This window comes from Pristiophorus japonicus, chromosome 13 (genome assembly GCF_044704955.1).
Source record: "Pristiophorus japonicus isolate sPriJap1 chromosome 13, sPriJap1.hap1, whole genome shotgun sequence".
Lineage (NCBI taxonomy): Eukaryota > Metazoa > Chordata > Chondrichthyes > Pristiophoridae > Pristiophorus > Pristiophorus japonicus.
Genome location: NC_091989.1, coordinates 48,042,546 through 48,060,239, shown reverse-complemented (window position 1 = coordinate 48,060,239; position 17,694 = coordinate 48,042,546). Strand labels below are relative to the sequence as shown.

Sequence of the window (17,694 nt, the reverse complement as noted above, 5' to 3'; positions counted from 1 at the left end):
TCCGCTGGAACTGGGACGACATCCGAGCGCTTTCGTCTGTCGACGACGTCTCCATGTGCCCAGGTTCTGAGCAGATTTCCATCGTTGTTCGAGCCAGGCATTGGAAGCTTTTCGGGGGCGAAAGTGCAGATCCATTTGGTTCCCGCTATGCGACCCATCCACTACAAAGCATGGGCGGTACCATATATGATGCATGAGAAAGTGGAAATTGAACTGGGCAGGCTGCAGCGAGAAGGCATCATCGCGCCGGTGGAATTCAACGAGTGGACCAGTCCGATTGTCCCGGTACTTAAAGTTGACGGCACGGTCAGAATTTGTGGGAACTATAAAATAATGATTGACCGTTTTTCGCTACAGGACCAGTAACCACTACCTAAGGCTGACGACCTATTTGCGACCCTGGCTGGAGGGAAGACGTTCACCAAATTGGACCTGACCTCGGCCTACATGACGCAGGAGCTGGGGGAATCTTCGAAAGGCCTCATCTGCATCAACACGCACAAATATCTGTTCATCTATAACACATGCCCGTTCGGGATTCGGTCGGCCGCGGCGATCTTCCAATGGAACATGGAGAGCCTGCTAAAGTCAGTCCCTCGCACCGTGGTTTTCCAGCATGACATACTGGGTACAGGTTGGGACACTATTGAGCACTTGAAGAATCTGGAATAGGTTCTTAATCGGTTGGATCGTGTGGGACTCAGGTTGAAACGCTCGAAGTGTGTTTTCCTGGCACCGGAGGTCGAGTTCTTGGGAAGAAGAATCGCAGATGGCGTCAGACCCACTGAGGCCAAGACGGAGGCCATCAAGAACACGGCGAGACCACAGAACGTGACGGAGCTGCGGTCGTCCCTGGGACTCCTCAACTATTTCGGTAATTTCCTACCTGGGTTAATCACCCTGCTAGAACGCCTACATGTGCTACTGCGCAAGGGAGACAACTGGGCATGGGAGAATTCACAAGAAGCTGCCTTTGAGAAAGCCGGAAATCTGTTGTGTTCAAACAAACTGCTTCTCCTGTATAACCCATGTAAATGATTAGTGCTAGCTTGTGATGCGTCGTCATACGGGGTCGGGTGTGTGTTACAACAGGCTAATAAATCGGGGATTTTGCAACTGGTCGCTTATGCGTCCAGGAGTCTGTCCAAAGCTGAAAGGGCCGACAGCATGATTGAAAAAGAGGCTCTGGAGTGCATTTACGGGGTGAAAAAAATCCACCAGTACTTGTTTTGCCTCAAGTTTGAAACTGACCACAAGCCGCTTGAAGGATAGAATAAAAGGAAAAGGAGGTGGGGTAGCATTGCTGGTTAAAGAGGAGATTAATGCAATAGTTAGGAAGGACATTAGCTTGGATGATGTGGAATCTATATGGGTAGAGCTGCAGAACACCAAAGGGCAAAAAACATTAGTGGGAGTTGTGTACAGACCTCCAAACAGTAGTAGTGATGTTGGGGAGGGCATCAAACAGGAAATTAGGGATGCATGCAATAAAGGTGCAGCAGTTATAATGGGTGACTTTAATATGCACATAGATTGAGCTAACCAAACTGGAAGCAATACGGTGGAGGAGGATTTCCTGGAGTGCATAAGGGATGGTTTTCTAGACCAATATGTCGAGGAACCAACTAGGGGGGAGGCCATCTTAGACTGGGTGTTGTGTAATGAGAGAGGATTAATTAGCAATTTCGTTGTGTGAGGCCCCTTGGGGAAGAGTGACCATAATATGGTGGAATTCTGCATTAGGATGGAGAATGAAACAGTTAATTCAGAGACCATGGTCCAGAACTTAAAGAAGGGTAACTTTGAAGGTATGAGGCGTGAATTGGCTAGGATAGATTGGCGAATAATACTTAAGGGGTTGACTGTGGATGGGCAATGGCAGACATTTAGAGACCGCATGGATGAACTACAACAATTGTATATTCCTGTCTGGCGTAAAAATAAAAAAGGGAAGGTGGCTCAACCGTGGCTATCAAGGGAAATCAGGGATAGTATTAAAGCCAAGGAAGTGGCATACAAATTGGCCAGAAATAGCAGCGAACCCGGGGACTGGGAGAAATTTAGAACTCGGCAGAAGAGGACAAAGGGTTTGATTAGGGCAGGGAAAATGGAGTACGAGAAGAAGCTTGCAGGGAACATTCAGACGGATTGCAAAAGTTTCTATAGATATGTAAAGAGAAAAAGGTTAGTAAAGACAAACGTAGGTCTCCTGCAGTCAGAATCAGGGGAAGTCATAACGGGGAACAAAGAAATGGCAGACCAATTGAACAAGTACTTTGGTTCGGTATTCACTAAGGAGGACACAAACAACCTTCCGGATATAAAAGGGGTCAGAGGGTCTAGTAAGAAGGAGGAACTGAAGGAAATCCTTATTAGTCGGGAAATTGTGTTGGGGAAATTGATGGGATTGAAGGCCGATAAATCCCCAGGGCCTGATGGACTGCATCCCAGAGTACTTAAGGAGGTGGCCTTGGAAATAGCGGATGCATTGACAGTCATTTTCCAACATTCCATAGACTCTGGATCAGTTCCTATGGAGTGGAGGGTAGCCAATGTAACCCCACTTTTTAAAAAAGGAGGGAGAGAGAAAACAGGGAATTATAGACCGGTCAGCCTGACCTCAGTAGTGGGTAAAATGATGGAATCAATTATTAAGGATGTCATAGCAGTGCATTTGGAAAGAGGTGACATGATAGGTCCAAGTCAGCATGGATTTGTGAAAGGGAAATCATGCTTGACAAATCTTCTGGAATTTTTTGAGTATGTTTCCAGTAAAGTGGACAAGTGAGAACAAGTTGATGTGGTGTATTTGGACTTTCAGAAGGCTTTCGACAAGGTCCCACACAAGAGATTAATGTGCAAAGTTAAAGCACATGCGATTGGGGGTAGTGTGCTGACATGGATTGAGAACTGGTTGTCGGACAGGAAGCAAAGAGTAGGAGTAAATGGGTACTTTTCAGAATGGCAGGCAGTGACTAGTGGGGTACCGCAAGGTTCTGTGCTGGGGCCCCAGCTGTTTACACTGTACATTAATGATTTAGACGAGGGGATTAAATGTAGTATCTCCAAATTTGCGGATGACACTAAGTTGGGTGGCAGTGTGAGCTGCGATGAGGATGCTATGAGGCTGCAGAGTGACTTGGATAGGTTAGGTGAGTGGGCAAATGCATGGCAGATGAAGTATAATGTGGATAAATGTGAGGTTATCCACTTTGGTGGTAAAAACAGAGAGACACACTATTATCTGAATGGTGACAGATTAGGAAAAGGGGAGGTGCAACGAGACCTGGGTGTCATGGTACATCAGTCATTGAAGGTTGGCATGCAGGTACAGCAGGCGGTTAAGAAAGCAAATGACATGTTGGCCTTCATAGCAAGGGGATTTGAGTACAGGGGCAGGGAGGTGCTGCTACAGTTGTATAGGGCCTTGGTGAGGCCACACCTGGAGTATTGTGTACAGTTTTGGTCTTCTAACTTGAGGAAGGACATTCTTGCTATTGAGGGAGTGCAGCGAAGGTTCACCAGACTGATTTCCAGGATGGCGGGACTGACCTATCAAGAAAGACTGGATCAACTGGGCTTGTATTCACTGGAATTCAGAAGAATGAGAGGGGACCTCATAGAAACGTTTAAAATTCTGATGGGTTCAGACAGGTTAGATGCAGGAAGAATGTTCCCAATGTTGGGGAAGTCCAGAACCAGGGGTCACAGTCTAAGGATAAGGGGTAAGCCATTTAGGACCGAGATGAGGAGAAACTTCTTCACCCAGAGAGTGGTGAACCTGTGGAATTTTCTACCACAGAAAGTTGTTGAGGCCAATTCACTAAATATATTCAAAAAGGAGTTAGATGAAGTCCTTACTATTAGGGGGATCAAGGGGTATGGCGAGAAAGCAGGAATGGGGTACTGAAGTTGCATGTTCAGCCATGAACTCATTGAATGGTGGTGCAGGCTAGAAGGGCCGAATGGCCTACTCCTGCACCTATTTTCTATGTTTCTATGTTTCTATATCGCTATTCTCTGAGAGCAAAGGGATTAACACCAATGCCTCTGCCCGCATCCAAAGATGGGCGCTCACGCTGTCGGCATACAACTATGTAATCCGCCACAGACCGGGCACAGAGAACTGCGCTGATGCTCTCAGTCGGCTACCATTGCCCATCACTGGGGTGGAAATGGCACAGCCTGTGGACTTGCTCATGGTAATGCATGCATTCGAAAATGAAAAGTCACCCGTTACGGCCTGCCAGATCAGGACCTGGACAAGCCAGGATCCTTTACTGTCCTTGGTAAAAAACTGTGTCCTCCTTGGGAGCTGGTCCAGCGTCCCAGCGGAGAAGCAGGAGTCAATTAAGCTGCCACAGATGCAAAGACGAAATGTCCTTGCAGGCGGACTGTCTGTTGTGGGGTAATCGTGTGGTCTTGCCCAAGAAAGGCAGAGAAACATTCATTTGTGACCTACACAGCACCCACCCAGGCATTGTAATGATGAAAGCCATAGCCAGATCCCATGTGTGGTGGCCCGGCATCGACTCAGATTTAGAGTCATGCATGCGCCAGTGCAAGACTTGCTCTCAGCTGAGCAATATACTCAGAGAGGCACCGCTAAGTTTGTGGTCGTGGCCCTCCAAATCGTGGTCAAGGATCCACATGGACTATGCGGGCTCATTTCTAGGCAAAATGTTCTTGGTTGTCGTGGATGCTTATTCAAAATGGATTGAATGTGTAATAATGTCTGTAAGCACGTTCACGGCCACCATCGAAAGCCTACGAGCCATGTTTGCCACACACGGCCTGCCTAATTTCCTAGTCAGCGACAATGGGCCATGTTTCACCAGTGCTGAATTCAAAGAATTCATGACCCACAATAGGATCAAACATGTCACATCTGCCCCGTTCAAGCCCGCATCCAACGGCCAGGCAGAACGGGCAGTTCAGACTATCAAGCAAAGCTTGAAACGTGTGTCGGAAGGCTCCCTGCAGACCCGCCTGTCCCGAATCCTGCTCAGCTAACGCACCAGACTCCACTCGCTCAACGGGGTTCCCCCTGCCAAGCTGCTCATGAAAAGGGCACTCAAAACAAGGCTCTCTCTTGTCCACCCTGATCTCCACAATCATGTGGAGGGTAGGCGACATCAACAAAGTATGTACCATGACCGTGCAAATTTGTCACGCGATATTGAGGTCAATGATCCTGTGCTTGTACTCAATTATGGACATAGTCCCAAATGGCTCGCTGGCATGGTCATAGCCAAAGAGGGGAGTAGGGTGTTTCAGTTCAAATTGGCCAATGGATTAACGTGCAGAAAACATTTGGACCAAATCAAATTGCGGTTCACCAACAGCTACGAACAACCCGAAGAAGATACCACCAACTTTGACCCTCCAACACACACACAAGTGGCAACCGACATCATGGTTGACCACGAAGCCAAACTCACCATCCCCAGCAGCCAGGCAAGGCCGGCTGCCCAGCAGCCCAGTGAAGAACTAACCAACTCACCCACACCCGCATTTGTACCGAGACGATCGACAAGGGAGCGAAAAGCCCCAGATTGTCTCACCCTGTAAATAAGTGTACTATTAACTTTACGAGGGAGTGATGTTATGTATTTGGCAACCTGTATCACATCACCACCAGAGGGCCTACCTGTTGGAGTCCCAATGGATCCCAGCATCCCTTGGGAGCACTGTATATAAGCAGGCCACCCACGAGGTACCTACACTCTGGAGTCTTATTAAAGGAGCTAAGGTCACACTTACTCATTATTCACAGTACTCAGTTTCATCCTTTATTATGAGCGTATCAATACCTGCCTGCTCCTATACTCAAATCCTCTCGCTATGAAGGCCAATATGCCATTTGCCTTCTTCACCGCCTACTGTACCTGTATGCCAACTTTCAATGACTGATGTACCATGACACCCAGGTCTCGTTGCACCTCCCCTTTTCCTAATCTGTCACCATTCAGATAATATTCTGCCTTCCCGTTTTTGCCACCAAAGTGGATAACCTCACATTTATCTACATTATACTGCATCTGCTATGCATTTGCCCACTCACCTAACCTGTCCAAGTCATCCTGCAGCCTTTTAGCATCCTCCTCACAGCTCACACTGCCACCCAGCTTAGTGTCATCTGCAAACTTGGAGATATTACATTCAATTCCTTCGGCCAAATCATGAATGTATATTGTAAATAGCTGTGGTCCCAGCACTGAACCTTGCGGTACCCCACTCGTCACAGCCTGCCATTCTGAAATGGGATGGTGCAGGGTTATATAGAAAGTAATAGGGATGTGAAGAGGAGTCTTACCTTGGCACTTGAGGTAAGATCACTAAATTTTTTCCTGCAGAACAGCCAGGTCTTTGGAACAGTTGACATGCTCTGCCACCTCTCTGCATTACGACGGGCTAATTTGATCGGTCACCCATCACCCATCAGACAGGAAGAGGACCTCCATCCTCTTACTCTCTTGCTGTATAAGCACACCTCCGAGAATTGGATAGGCCCTGAATGACATCATGTTGTCTGCCACTTCAATAACTTTCCATTGACCATGTTTGAAAAGTGCACCTCCCCTTTCAGGGGCTGCAGGCAGTGTTCCCTATAATTTTTTTTTCCCTGCGTGGCCCATTCAAATAGTCCTGCATGTGCGGTTATTCCCATTGAAAATCAGGTGAGCAGCCTGAGCAGCCACGTAACTTAACAGGAGCGTTGGCTGCCGCCTGCCTTTTCAGCAGTGGCTGGCTTGCCGGATTCCTAATAGCAAACTGCCTGGAAGCAGTGCGATTAGCGGCAGCAGCTCATCTATTTAATATAAATGAGGCATGACCATTGATTGATCGAACCTCCCGCCGACTGCATTAGGCAGGCAGAGTAGACGCCATGCCTACTGCCCACCGGATATATGGTGGAAACGAAAAATGCCCCCATATATGTTAAGCCATTAATGTACTTCTTACACTTACATGGCTAATGTCAAACACGAAAGTGTCTCCATTGTCAATGCTGAAAATGTAGCAATCAACTAGAATATTAAGACCAGGGAGCAAAATAAATACATTTTTTTATTGCCAGGATGAGAGCTCTGGTGCCATTAATTCGCAGCATATATTCCAATTTGGCTCAAAGGAGAATCAGCCCGAGGTCACCTGTAAAGTCTTCACAGAGAAATCTGAAAAGGGGAAAATTTTTGAAGGTTTCCAGCTGCCACTGACACCTGAAGGTATTATATTGACCAGCAAGGTCTTGGTATCACAGCAATCGTTGCATGGGAAGTGGAGAGAGATGAGGGGAGACTCCTGTGTTTTACGTGTGTGTGCTTATTAAGTGTTTGCTTTATTTTATAGTGGAACTTAGTTCTCATTTTGAGCAAATTTTCACACACACAAACTGAATCAGAACAGCCATAATTACAAGTTTATGACAAATCATGTGTTCGCTTTTAATTTGGCTTGGGCCTCACGTCACCAATAATAAGCTGGCGACGATTGTGATCTGCCTGCTGCCCGTCCATTATCTATCTGATATTAAAATTGGCCCTCTTATATGTTTGACTATCTTTAAAGGTTTAGCTACCAAGTCAAGTCTAGGCTAATATATTTTATTTTTTTAACTGTCGTATCTTGGCATTAATTGCACCACCTGACCTGAAATTTACTTTGTCCCAAACTGGACATAAAAAAATATTTATTGGTTGGCTATTAGTGGGTCAGTTTAATTTCTATTTCCATTGGAACATAGCAACAGCAGTAGGCCATTCAGCCCCTCGAGCCTGTTCTGCCGCCTTTCATTTAGATCATTATTGATCTGTACCTTAACTCCATTTACCCGCCTCTGATGCATATCCCTTGATAGCCTTACCTAATAAAAATCTGTTAATCTCAGTCTTGAAAATTTCAATTGACCCAGAATCCCCACAGCCTTTTTGGGGCGAGAATTCCACATTTCCACTGCCCTTTGTGTGAAAAAGTGCACTCCTGAATGGCTTAGCTTGAATTTTAAGATTATGTCCCCTTGTTCTGGATTCCCCACCAGAGGAAATAACTTTTCTGGATAAATCCTTTTATCATTTTAAACAACTCGAGTAGATCACCCCAGGTTGATACAAGCTGTCCTCATAATTTAACACTTTAAGCCCCGGTATCATTCTGGCCAATATATCCTTCCTGAGGTGTGGTGCCCAGAACTGAACTCAGTACTCCAGGTGGGGGTCTAACTAAGGTTCTGTACAACTGAGCCCTTTTGTATTCCAGCCTCTTGAGATAAAGGCCAACATTCTATCTATTAGCCTTTTTTATTTCTTTTTGTACCTGTGCACTAGCTTTTAGTGATTTATGTACCTGGACATGCAAATCTCTTTGTTCCTCCACAGTTTCTAGTCTCTCGCCATTATGAAAAAATTCTGATTTGCCTTTGTTGGATCCAAAATGGATTCCCCATATTGAACTCCAATTGCCACAGTTTTGTCTCTCACTTAATCTGTCTATGTTCCTTTGTAACTTCCTGCTCCCATCTACACAATTTACTGTTACACCTAACTTAATGTCACCTGCAAACGTGGATATACAACTCTCTATTCCTTCATCCAAGACATTGGTATATATGGTGAAAAACTGAGACCCCCAGTACAGATCCCTGGGGAACACCACTTGTCACGGTCCTCCAATCAGAGTGCATTCCCTTTAACCCTACAGTCTGTCTCCCGCCTCCCAACCAATTATCAACCCATGTCCCAAGATTACCTCCATTTTCAGGTGCTTCCATTCTGCTCATAATTTCTTGTGAGGAATCTCATCAAATACCTTTTGTAAATTCATATATACAACATCCACAAACACTTCCCTGTCCAGCATGTAGACCCGTTCTGCTTAGGATTTATTGTTCTCTCTGATCTAAAATTTCTATCATGTATCTATATATCATGTAGATATATCATGGAGATTTATTTATAGTCAAAAAAGAACTTTTCTATTTAAAAAAAAAACTTCTATAAATCTTACCTTTTAAGCTAAGAACCAGAGTTCCAAACTGGTATTTTTTATGCAACATTTAATTTTCCTGTCAGAGATAATAACAACATAAGAACATAAGAAATAGCAACAGGAGTAGGCCATACGGCCCCACGAGCCTGCTCCGCCATTCAATAAGATCATGGCTGATCTGATCATGGACTCAGCTCCACTTCCCCGCCCGCTCCCCATAACCCCTTATCCCCTTATCGTTTAAGAAACTGTCTATTTCTGTCTTAAATTTATTCAATGTCGCTGCTTTCACAGCTCTCTGAGGCAGCGAATTCCACAGATTTATAACCCTCTGAGAGAAGAAATTTCTCCTCATCTCTGTTTTAAATGGGCAGCCCCTTATTCTAATATCATGTCTAGTTCTGGTCTCCTCTCTGCATCCACCTTGTCAAGTCCCCTCATAATCTTATACGTTTCGATAAGATCACCTCTCATTCTTCTGAATTCCAATGAGTAGAGGCCCAACCTACTCAATCTTTCCTCATTAGTCAATCCCCTCAACCCCGGAATCAACCTAGTGAACCTTCTCTAAACTGCCTCCAAAGCAAGTATATCCTTTCGTAAATATGGAAATGAAAACTGCATGTAGTATTCCAGGTGTGGCCTCACCAATACCTTGTATAGCTGTAGCAAGACTTCCCTGCTTTTATACTCCATCCCCTTTGCAATAAAGGCCAAGATATCATTTGCCTTCCTGATCACTTGCTGTACCTACATACTATCCTTTTGTGTTTCATGCACAAGTACCCCCAGGTCCCGCTGTACTGTGGCACTTTGCAATCTTTCTCCATTTAAATAATAACTTGCTCTTTGATTTTTTTTCTACCAAAGTGCATGACCTCACACTTTCCGACATTATACTCCATCTGCCAAATTTTTGTCCACTCACTTAACCTGTCTATGTCCTTTTGCAGATTTTTTGTGTCCTCCTCACATATTGTTTTTCCTCCCATCTTTGTATCAGCAGCAAACTTGGCTACTTTACACACAGTCCCCCCTTCCAAGTCGTTAATATAGATTGTAACCATTCATTTCTGTGGACTAAGTTACAGTAAGATAGCTGCATGTCTGCTGACAATTTCTATGAAACTCTGGTTTCATAACAGAATAAAACAATGTTATTTGGTAGTTTGTAAGTGGTTTAAATGCTTTTAACCTGAAGCTATTTTTATATTTTGCTTGTTTTAAGTCTACACATGTCTAAAATTGATTTTTAATGATTGTGGATGGGTGTAAGATGGTCAAACAATTTTGTTGTTAAACATTCTAAACAATAATGAGAAATGCTCTGATTTGAAATTCAGTTGGAGAAAACTCATTTGTAAAACTTATTGATGTTATGTTTTCTTCATTTGAATAGAAGCACTGATACATTTTAAAAGTAGACTGACAAATTATGAACACAAGGAAATCCTAAATACTGAAGAAGTCTGGTTTCTTGGATTGAACCCCCAAAAGATGGAAGGTTCTTCTGAAAAACAGCACAACAATGGCTATGATGATGAACATGGCACTTATATTAAGGTAATACTACATATTTATATAAGTATTTGTGTAACTTTCACAAATGCTCTTTTTTACATTTTTCTTGCTGTTAAAAAGTATGATTGAGATTGTAGTTTATTTTTGTATGTAATCATCCTTCACATGCGACAGAAATAAACTCATGAATAGGGATATTCGTGGGACACACAACCTGGACATTCCACATTGCCATTCTATTGGCAGAAGTGCACGTCCATCCGACCACATCTACGCTGCTGATCCTGGAAGATTTTGTGGGGTCAGCCTGGGGTCAGTAGCATTTTCAGCAAGTTCCCGAACTACCAGGGATTAGCTGCATTCCCTCCTATTTTCTATTGGGTGCGTGGCCCCTTTCACACATTGAAAAAGTTGGTCCTGGGCTGGGCAGCACCAACAGAGAGCGTGCCCGCGCAGCTTATAGGGAACGCTGATTGCTGCAGGATTTAAAGTCCTGCAGCAATTTAAAGGGGATGAGTTTTTGCATTATGAAGGGGACATCAACTGATGGTCATGGCTGCAAGCAGACTTGCCGGAATAAGAGCCACCAATTTCTCTAAGGTGCATGATTGTTGAAAGAGGAGGGCCAAGATGGCAGGATTGCTTAGCATCCAAAGGAAGAGACCATTCTGTGCCATAGCAAGAGCACAGTGGAGAAAGGATGCTGAGGTCATGAATCACCACTTCCAGATCAGCAATACAATGCTGAAAGACTTGACCTATATGAACAAGATAATTGTCCACTCACCCTACTAAAGGACTCGCCAGCACCACCTTGCCTGATGTCCATTCAGATCAGATCAAAGCTCTGCAATCCTGCCACATCCAGTCGTGAATGGTGGTGGACCATTAAACAACTAACGGGAGGGGGAGGCTCCATGAATATCCCCATTTTCAATGATGCCCAGCATGCAAGTGCAAAAGACAAGGCTGAAGCGTTTGCAAGCATCTTCAACCAGAAGTGCCGAGTGGATGATCCATGTTGGCCTCCTCTTGAGGTCCCCACCATCACAGAAGCCAGTCTTCAGCCAATTTTATTCACTCCACGTGATATCAAGAAAGGGCTAAGCACACTGGATACAGCAAAGGCTATGGGTCCTGACAACATCCTGGCTGTCGTGCTGAAGCCATGTGCTCCAGAACTGGCTGCGCCTCTAGCCAAGCTGATCCAGTACAACTATAACACTGACATCTACCCGACTATGTGGAAAACTGCCCAGGTATGTTTTGTTCACAAAAAGCAGGACAAATCCAATCTGGCCAATTGCTGCCCCATCAGTCTGCTCTCAATTATCAGCAAAGTGATGGAAGGTGTCGTCGACAGTACTATCAAGCGGCACTTACTTACCAATAACCTGCTCACCGATGCTCATTTTGGGTTCCGCCAGAACCACTCAGCTCCAGACCTCATTACAGCCTTGGTCCAAACATGGACAAAAGAACTGAATTCCAGAGGTGAGGTGGAGTGACCGCTCTTGACATCAAACCAGCATTTGACCGAGTGTGGCATCAAGGAGCCCTAGTAAAATTGAATCGGGGCAAACTCTCCACTGGCTGGAGTCATACATAGCACAAAGGAAGATTGTGTGTGATTGTTGGAGGTCAATCATCTCAGCCCCAGGATATCACTGCAGAGTTCCTCAGGGCAGTATCCTAGGCCCAACTAGCTGCTTCATCAATGACCTTCCCTCCATCATAAGGTCAGAAGTGGGGGTGTTCGCTGATGATTACAGTGTTCAGTTCCATTCGCAGCTCCTCAGAAAATGAAGCAGTCCATGCCCACATGCAGCAAGACCTGGACGACATTCAGGCTTGGGCTGATAAGTGGCAAGTAACATTTGCGCCACACAAGTGCCAGGCAATGACCATCTCTAACAAGTGAGAATCTAACCACCTCCCCTTGATATTCAACGGCATTACCACCATCAACATCCTGGGGGTCAACATTGACCAGAAACTTAACTGGACTAGCCACATAAATACCGTGGCAACAAAGGCAGGTCAGAGGCTGGGTATTCTGCGGTGAGTGTCTCACCTCCTGACTCCCCAAAGCCTTTCTGTAAAGTCCTGTCCCCTCAGTACAGATTCACACGAGGCATGTAGTGAAGTCAAGGTCACTCTGGACCTGCACCTTTATTTCACAGCTCTGGAATGCTGCACTTGCCTGAGACCTCTCCTTATATACCTGTCTCTTGCAAGTGCACCCCTGGTGGTAAGGTATGCTGGTGGTTACAAGTCATATCTTATTACAGTCATGTATAGCATGTTAGGATACAGTTATATATAATAATGTAAGATTATTATATGACATGACATCACCCTCCCTCAAGGTCTTATTGTCTTTATAGGTTCAGTCTCTCAGGTGGTCTACGCTCTCGCGTGGAGCGTCTGAGTTGTGGTTCAGTTGTTTGTCTTGGTGTCTGTTTTGCTTTGGGTGTGGTTGCTGGTATCTCGCCTGGGCTGTCTGTTTCGATTGGTGTGATTGTTGTTGACTCGCCTGGGCTGTCTGTTGGGATTGCCCTTTCCTCAGGTTGTTCTCTCTGGCTGTCCACCAGGTGTGGTGCGAGTTCCACATTGTAGTCTGCCTCTGGTTCTGCAGTGTTGTTGGTAAATCTGCTTTTGACTTGGTCTACATGCCTCCGGCAGGTTTTGCCATTGTCCACTTGTACTACCAGTAGCCTGTTTCCTTCCTTGCCCGTTACTGTCCCTGCAAGCCATTTGGGACCCCAAATGGTTTAGTACAAACACTTTGTCCCCTATCTCATTCCATCTCCCCCTCAAATTTCTGTCATAGTACTCAGTCAGCTTATGGCGCTTTGCCTCAACGATTTCGTGCATGTCTGGGAGGATTAATGAGAGCCTTGTTTTTAAAGTCCTTTTCATCAACAGTTGCGCGGGGGGGGATCCCAGTCAGTGAGTGCGGACGAGATCTGTATGCCAGCAGCAGTCGCGACAGGCGACGCTGCAGCGGGGGACCTTGGATTTTAAACATGCCTTGTTTAATGATTTGCACTGCTCTCTCCGCCTGGCCGTTGGAGGCCTGCTTGAACGGTGCCGTCTTGACGTGATTTATGCTGTGGTTAATTATAAAGTCTTGGAATTCTGCGTTGGTGAAGCACGGACCATTGTCACTGACCAATATGTCAGGGATTCCGTGCGTTGCAAACATGGTTGCGAGGCTCTCCACAGTGGTGGAGGTTGTGCTCGAGTTTAAAATGGTGCATTCGATCCATTTTGAAAATGCATCGACAACTACGAGGAACATTTTGCCCATGAATGGGTCCGCATAGTCTACGTGCACCCGCGACCAAGGTTTGGTAGGCCAGGGGCTCAGTGGAGCCTCCCTGGGGGCATTGCTGAGTTGGGCACAAATGGTGCACCTTCGGACGCAGAGCTCCAAGTCCGTGTCAATACCAGGCCACCAGACGTGGGATCTGGCTATGGCCTTCATGAAAACGATCCCCGGGTGCTCGCGGTGGAGCTCCCGGACAAATGCCTCTCTGCCTCGCAGAGTCATGACTACTCGGCTGCCCCACATCAGGCAGTCTGCTTGTAGTGATAGCTCATGCATGCGCCTGTGAAAGGGTTTTAATTCCTCGGGGCAGGCATCGTGAGCCTCTGCCCAGTCACCGATTAGGACACATCTTTTTATTAAGGATAACGTGGGGTCGCTGGCCGTCCAGGCTCTGATTTGGCGAGCCGTCATGGGCGAACCTGTGGACTCAAAGGCATTGATTGCCATGACTATCTCACAATCCTGTTCGTCAGACCCTTCCGTGGTCACCAGGGGTAGCCTGCTGAGCGCGTCGGCACAGTTGTCTGTGCCTGGTCTGTGCCTTATTGTGTAGTCATAGGACGCCAGCATGAGTGCCCACCGTTGAATTCGCGCCGAGGCGTTGGCATTTATTGCCTTGCTCTCGGATAGGAGAGATGTGAGGGGCTTGTGGTCGGTTTCTAACGTGAACTTGGCCCCGAAAAGGTATTGGTGCATCTTTTTGACACCGTACACGCACGCGAGCGCCTCCTTCTCTACCATTCCGTACCCGCGCTCCGCCCACGAAAGTGACCTGAAGGTATAAGCTATGGGTTGTAATTTGCCCGCACTAATGACATGTTGCAAAATGCACCCGACCCCATACGCTGACGCATCGCATGTGAGAACTAGCTTTTTACCTGGGTCAAAGAAAGTCAAAATACTGTTGGAACGCAGAAGTTTGCGTGCCTTATTGAAGGCGCATTCCTGGGCGTCCCGCCAAAACCAATTGCACCCCTTCCTGAGAAGCACGTGGAGAGGCTCCAGCAGCGTGCTTAAGTTCTGCATAAAGTTCCCAAAGTAATTGAGTAGCCCGAGAAAGGCGCGCAGTTCTGAGACATTCCGGGGCCTGGATGCCAGGCAAATTGCTTCTGTTTTGGACTCTGTTGGGCGGATTCCATCATAGAAACATAGAAAATAGGTGCAGGAGTAGGCCATTTGGCCCTTCGAGCCTGCACCGCCATTCAATGAGTTCATGGCTGAACATGCAACTTCAGTACCCCATTCCTGCTTTCTCGCCATACCCCTTGATCCCCCTAGTAGTAAGGACTACTTCTAACTCCTTTTTGAATATATTTAGTGAATTGGCCTCAACAACTTTCTGTGGTAGAGAATTCCACAGGTTCACCACTCTCTGGGTAAAGAAGTTTCTCCTCATCTCGGTCCTAAATGGCTTACCCCTTATCCTTAGACTGTGACCCCTGGTTCTGGACTTCCCCAACATTGGGAACATGCTTCCTGATTCTAACCGGTCTAAACCCGTCAGAATTTTAAATGTTTCTATGAGATCCCCTCTGATTCTTCTGAACTCCAGTGATTACAAGCCCAGTTGATCCAGTCTTTCTTGCTATGTCAGTCCCGCCATCCCGGGAATCAGTCTGGTGAACCTTCGCTGCACTCCCTCAATAGCAAGAATGTCCTTCCTCAAGTTAGGAGACCAAAACTGTACACAATACTCCAGGTGTGGCCTCACCAAGGCCCTGTACAACTGTAGTAACACCTCCCTGCCCCTGTACTCAAATCCCCTCGCTATGAAGGCCAACATGCCATTTGCTTTCTTAACCACCTGCTGTACCTGCATGCCAACCTTCAATGACTGATGTACCATGACACCCAGGTCTCGTTGCACCTCCCCTTTTCCTAATCTGTCACCATTCAGATAATAGTGTGTCTCTCTGTTTTTACCACCAAAATGGATAACCTCACATTTATCCACATTATACTTCATCTGCCATGCATTTGCCCACTCACCTAACCTATCCAAGTCACTCTGCAGCCTCATAGCATCCTCCTCGCAGCTCACACTGCCACCCAACTTAGTGTCATCCGCAAAAATGGAGATACTACATTTAATCCCCTCGTCTAAATCATTAATGTACAATGTAAACAGCTGGGCCCCCAGCACAGAACCTTGCGGTACCCCACTAGTCACTGCCTGCCATTCTGAAAAGTACCCATTTACTCCTACTCTTTGCTTCCTGTCTGTTAACCTGCATTGTAAATCAACCTCGTTTCTTCTTCCCCTACCAAGAATGTCTGTGCAACCAGTGCTGCTGCCTCTAAGGTCAGGTTCTTGGTCTCTATGAGCTTTTGGAATATGCCTGCGTGGCCTATTCCTTCAATGAAAAAGTCTCTCAGCATTTCTCTCCTCAGTTCATCGGAGAACTCACGTAAACTAGCAAACCTCCGAAGTTTCGCCATAAAGTCGGGTATGCTCTGGCCCACACAGTGTCTGTAGTTGTAGAATCTGTGTCTGGCCATGTGTTGGCTGCTCGCTGGCTTCAGGTGGTCTCTTACCAGTGTGCTCAATTCTTCAAATGACTTGCTTGCTGGTTTCTCGGGTGCCAACAGATCCTTCATTAAAGCGTATATTTTCGAGCCACAGCTGGTCAAGAGATGGGCTCTTCTCTTGTCTGCCTTATCGTCGCCTAACCAGTCTTTGGTTACAAAGCTTTGCTGGAGCCTTTCTATAAAGTCCTCCCAATTGTCTCCCGCATTGTACTTTTCATCTGATCCATTGTTCACCATTCTGTGGATTCTGTAATCCCGTAACTCGTCGCCACTGTAAAGTCCTATCCCCTCAGTACAGATTCACACGAGGCATGTAGTGAAGTCAAGGTCACTCTGGACCTGCACCTTTATTTCACAGCTCTGGAATGCTGCGCTTGCCTGAGACCTGTCCTTATTATACCTGTCTCTTGCAAGTGCATCCCTGGTGGTAAGGTATGCTGGTGGTTACAGGTCATATCTTATTACAGTCATGTATAGCATTTTAGGATACAGTTATATATAATAATGTAAGATACATGACACTTTCCACCATCTACAAGGCACAAATCAGGAATGTGATGGAATGCTCTCCACTTGCCTGGATCAGTGCAGCTCCAACAACACTCAAGAAGCTCGACACCATCCAGGACAAAGCAGCCCACATGATTAGCACTCCATCCACCGCCGTAATCTTAAGAGAGGGAGTGGGTGACCGCCAGACAGAAAAGGAGGACTAGGCAGGTAGTGCAGTAGTCCCCTGAGTCCATTTCACTCTCCAACCGGTACTCTGTTCTGAGTACCAGTGGGGGCGATGGTGACTCAGGAGAGTGCAGCCAGAGCCAAGTCCATGGCACCACGGGTGGCTCAGCTGCACGGCGGGGGGAGGAAAAAGAATGGAAGAGATATAGTGGTAGGGGATTCGCTAGTCAGGGGAGCAGACAGGCATTTCTGCGGCTGCAGACTTGACTCCAGGATGGTATGTTGCCTCCCTGGTGTCAAGGTCAAGGGATAGATACTGCTTCATTCTTCCAACCAATACCTTTTGGGTCCCCTCTTGAACTGTGAAAATGATAATACTGCACTTGAGTACACCCACCAACCTATTCGACTGGTTCACCCAATGTCCGAGACGATGAGTTCAATGTACTACATCCCCAAATAATACTGCCAGCAATACAGTATCTGAAAAATGCAGCAATTTTTCTGGAAATGTCTGGAACAGAGACTTCAAGTCGATTTCTCAATGTCATCCAACATATCATTGATGAAAGCATCAAGTAGGACCTAATCCTCTTTGGAAAGAGAGTTCCAAAGGTTTCTCATTCACCTTTACATGGATCTTG

The 17,694-nt window shown here is 46.2% G+C and overlaps 1 protein-coding gene across 2 annotated transcripts in view; it reads left to right on the top strand.

Annotated features, from left to right (window-relative positions):
• The window catches only part of dyrk4 (dual-specificity tyrosine-(Y)-phosphorylation regulated kinase 4), a 183,286-nt gene that overhangs the window by 62,529 nt on the left and 103,063 nt on the right, over window positions 1-17,694 (top strand). For both annotated transcript variants that reach the window (XM_070896649.1, XM_070896650.1), the window contains exons 4-5: window positions 7,082-7,229; window positions 10,388-10,551. In XM_070896649.1, coding sequence (XP_070752750.1) covers window positions 7,082-7,229; window positions 10,388-10,551 — 312 coding nt within the window. The remainder of the gene's footprint in view (window positions 1-7,081; window positions 7,230-10,387; window positions 10,552-17,694) is intronic.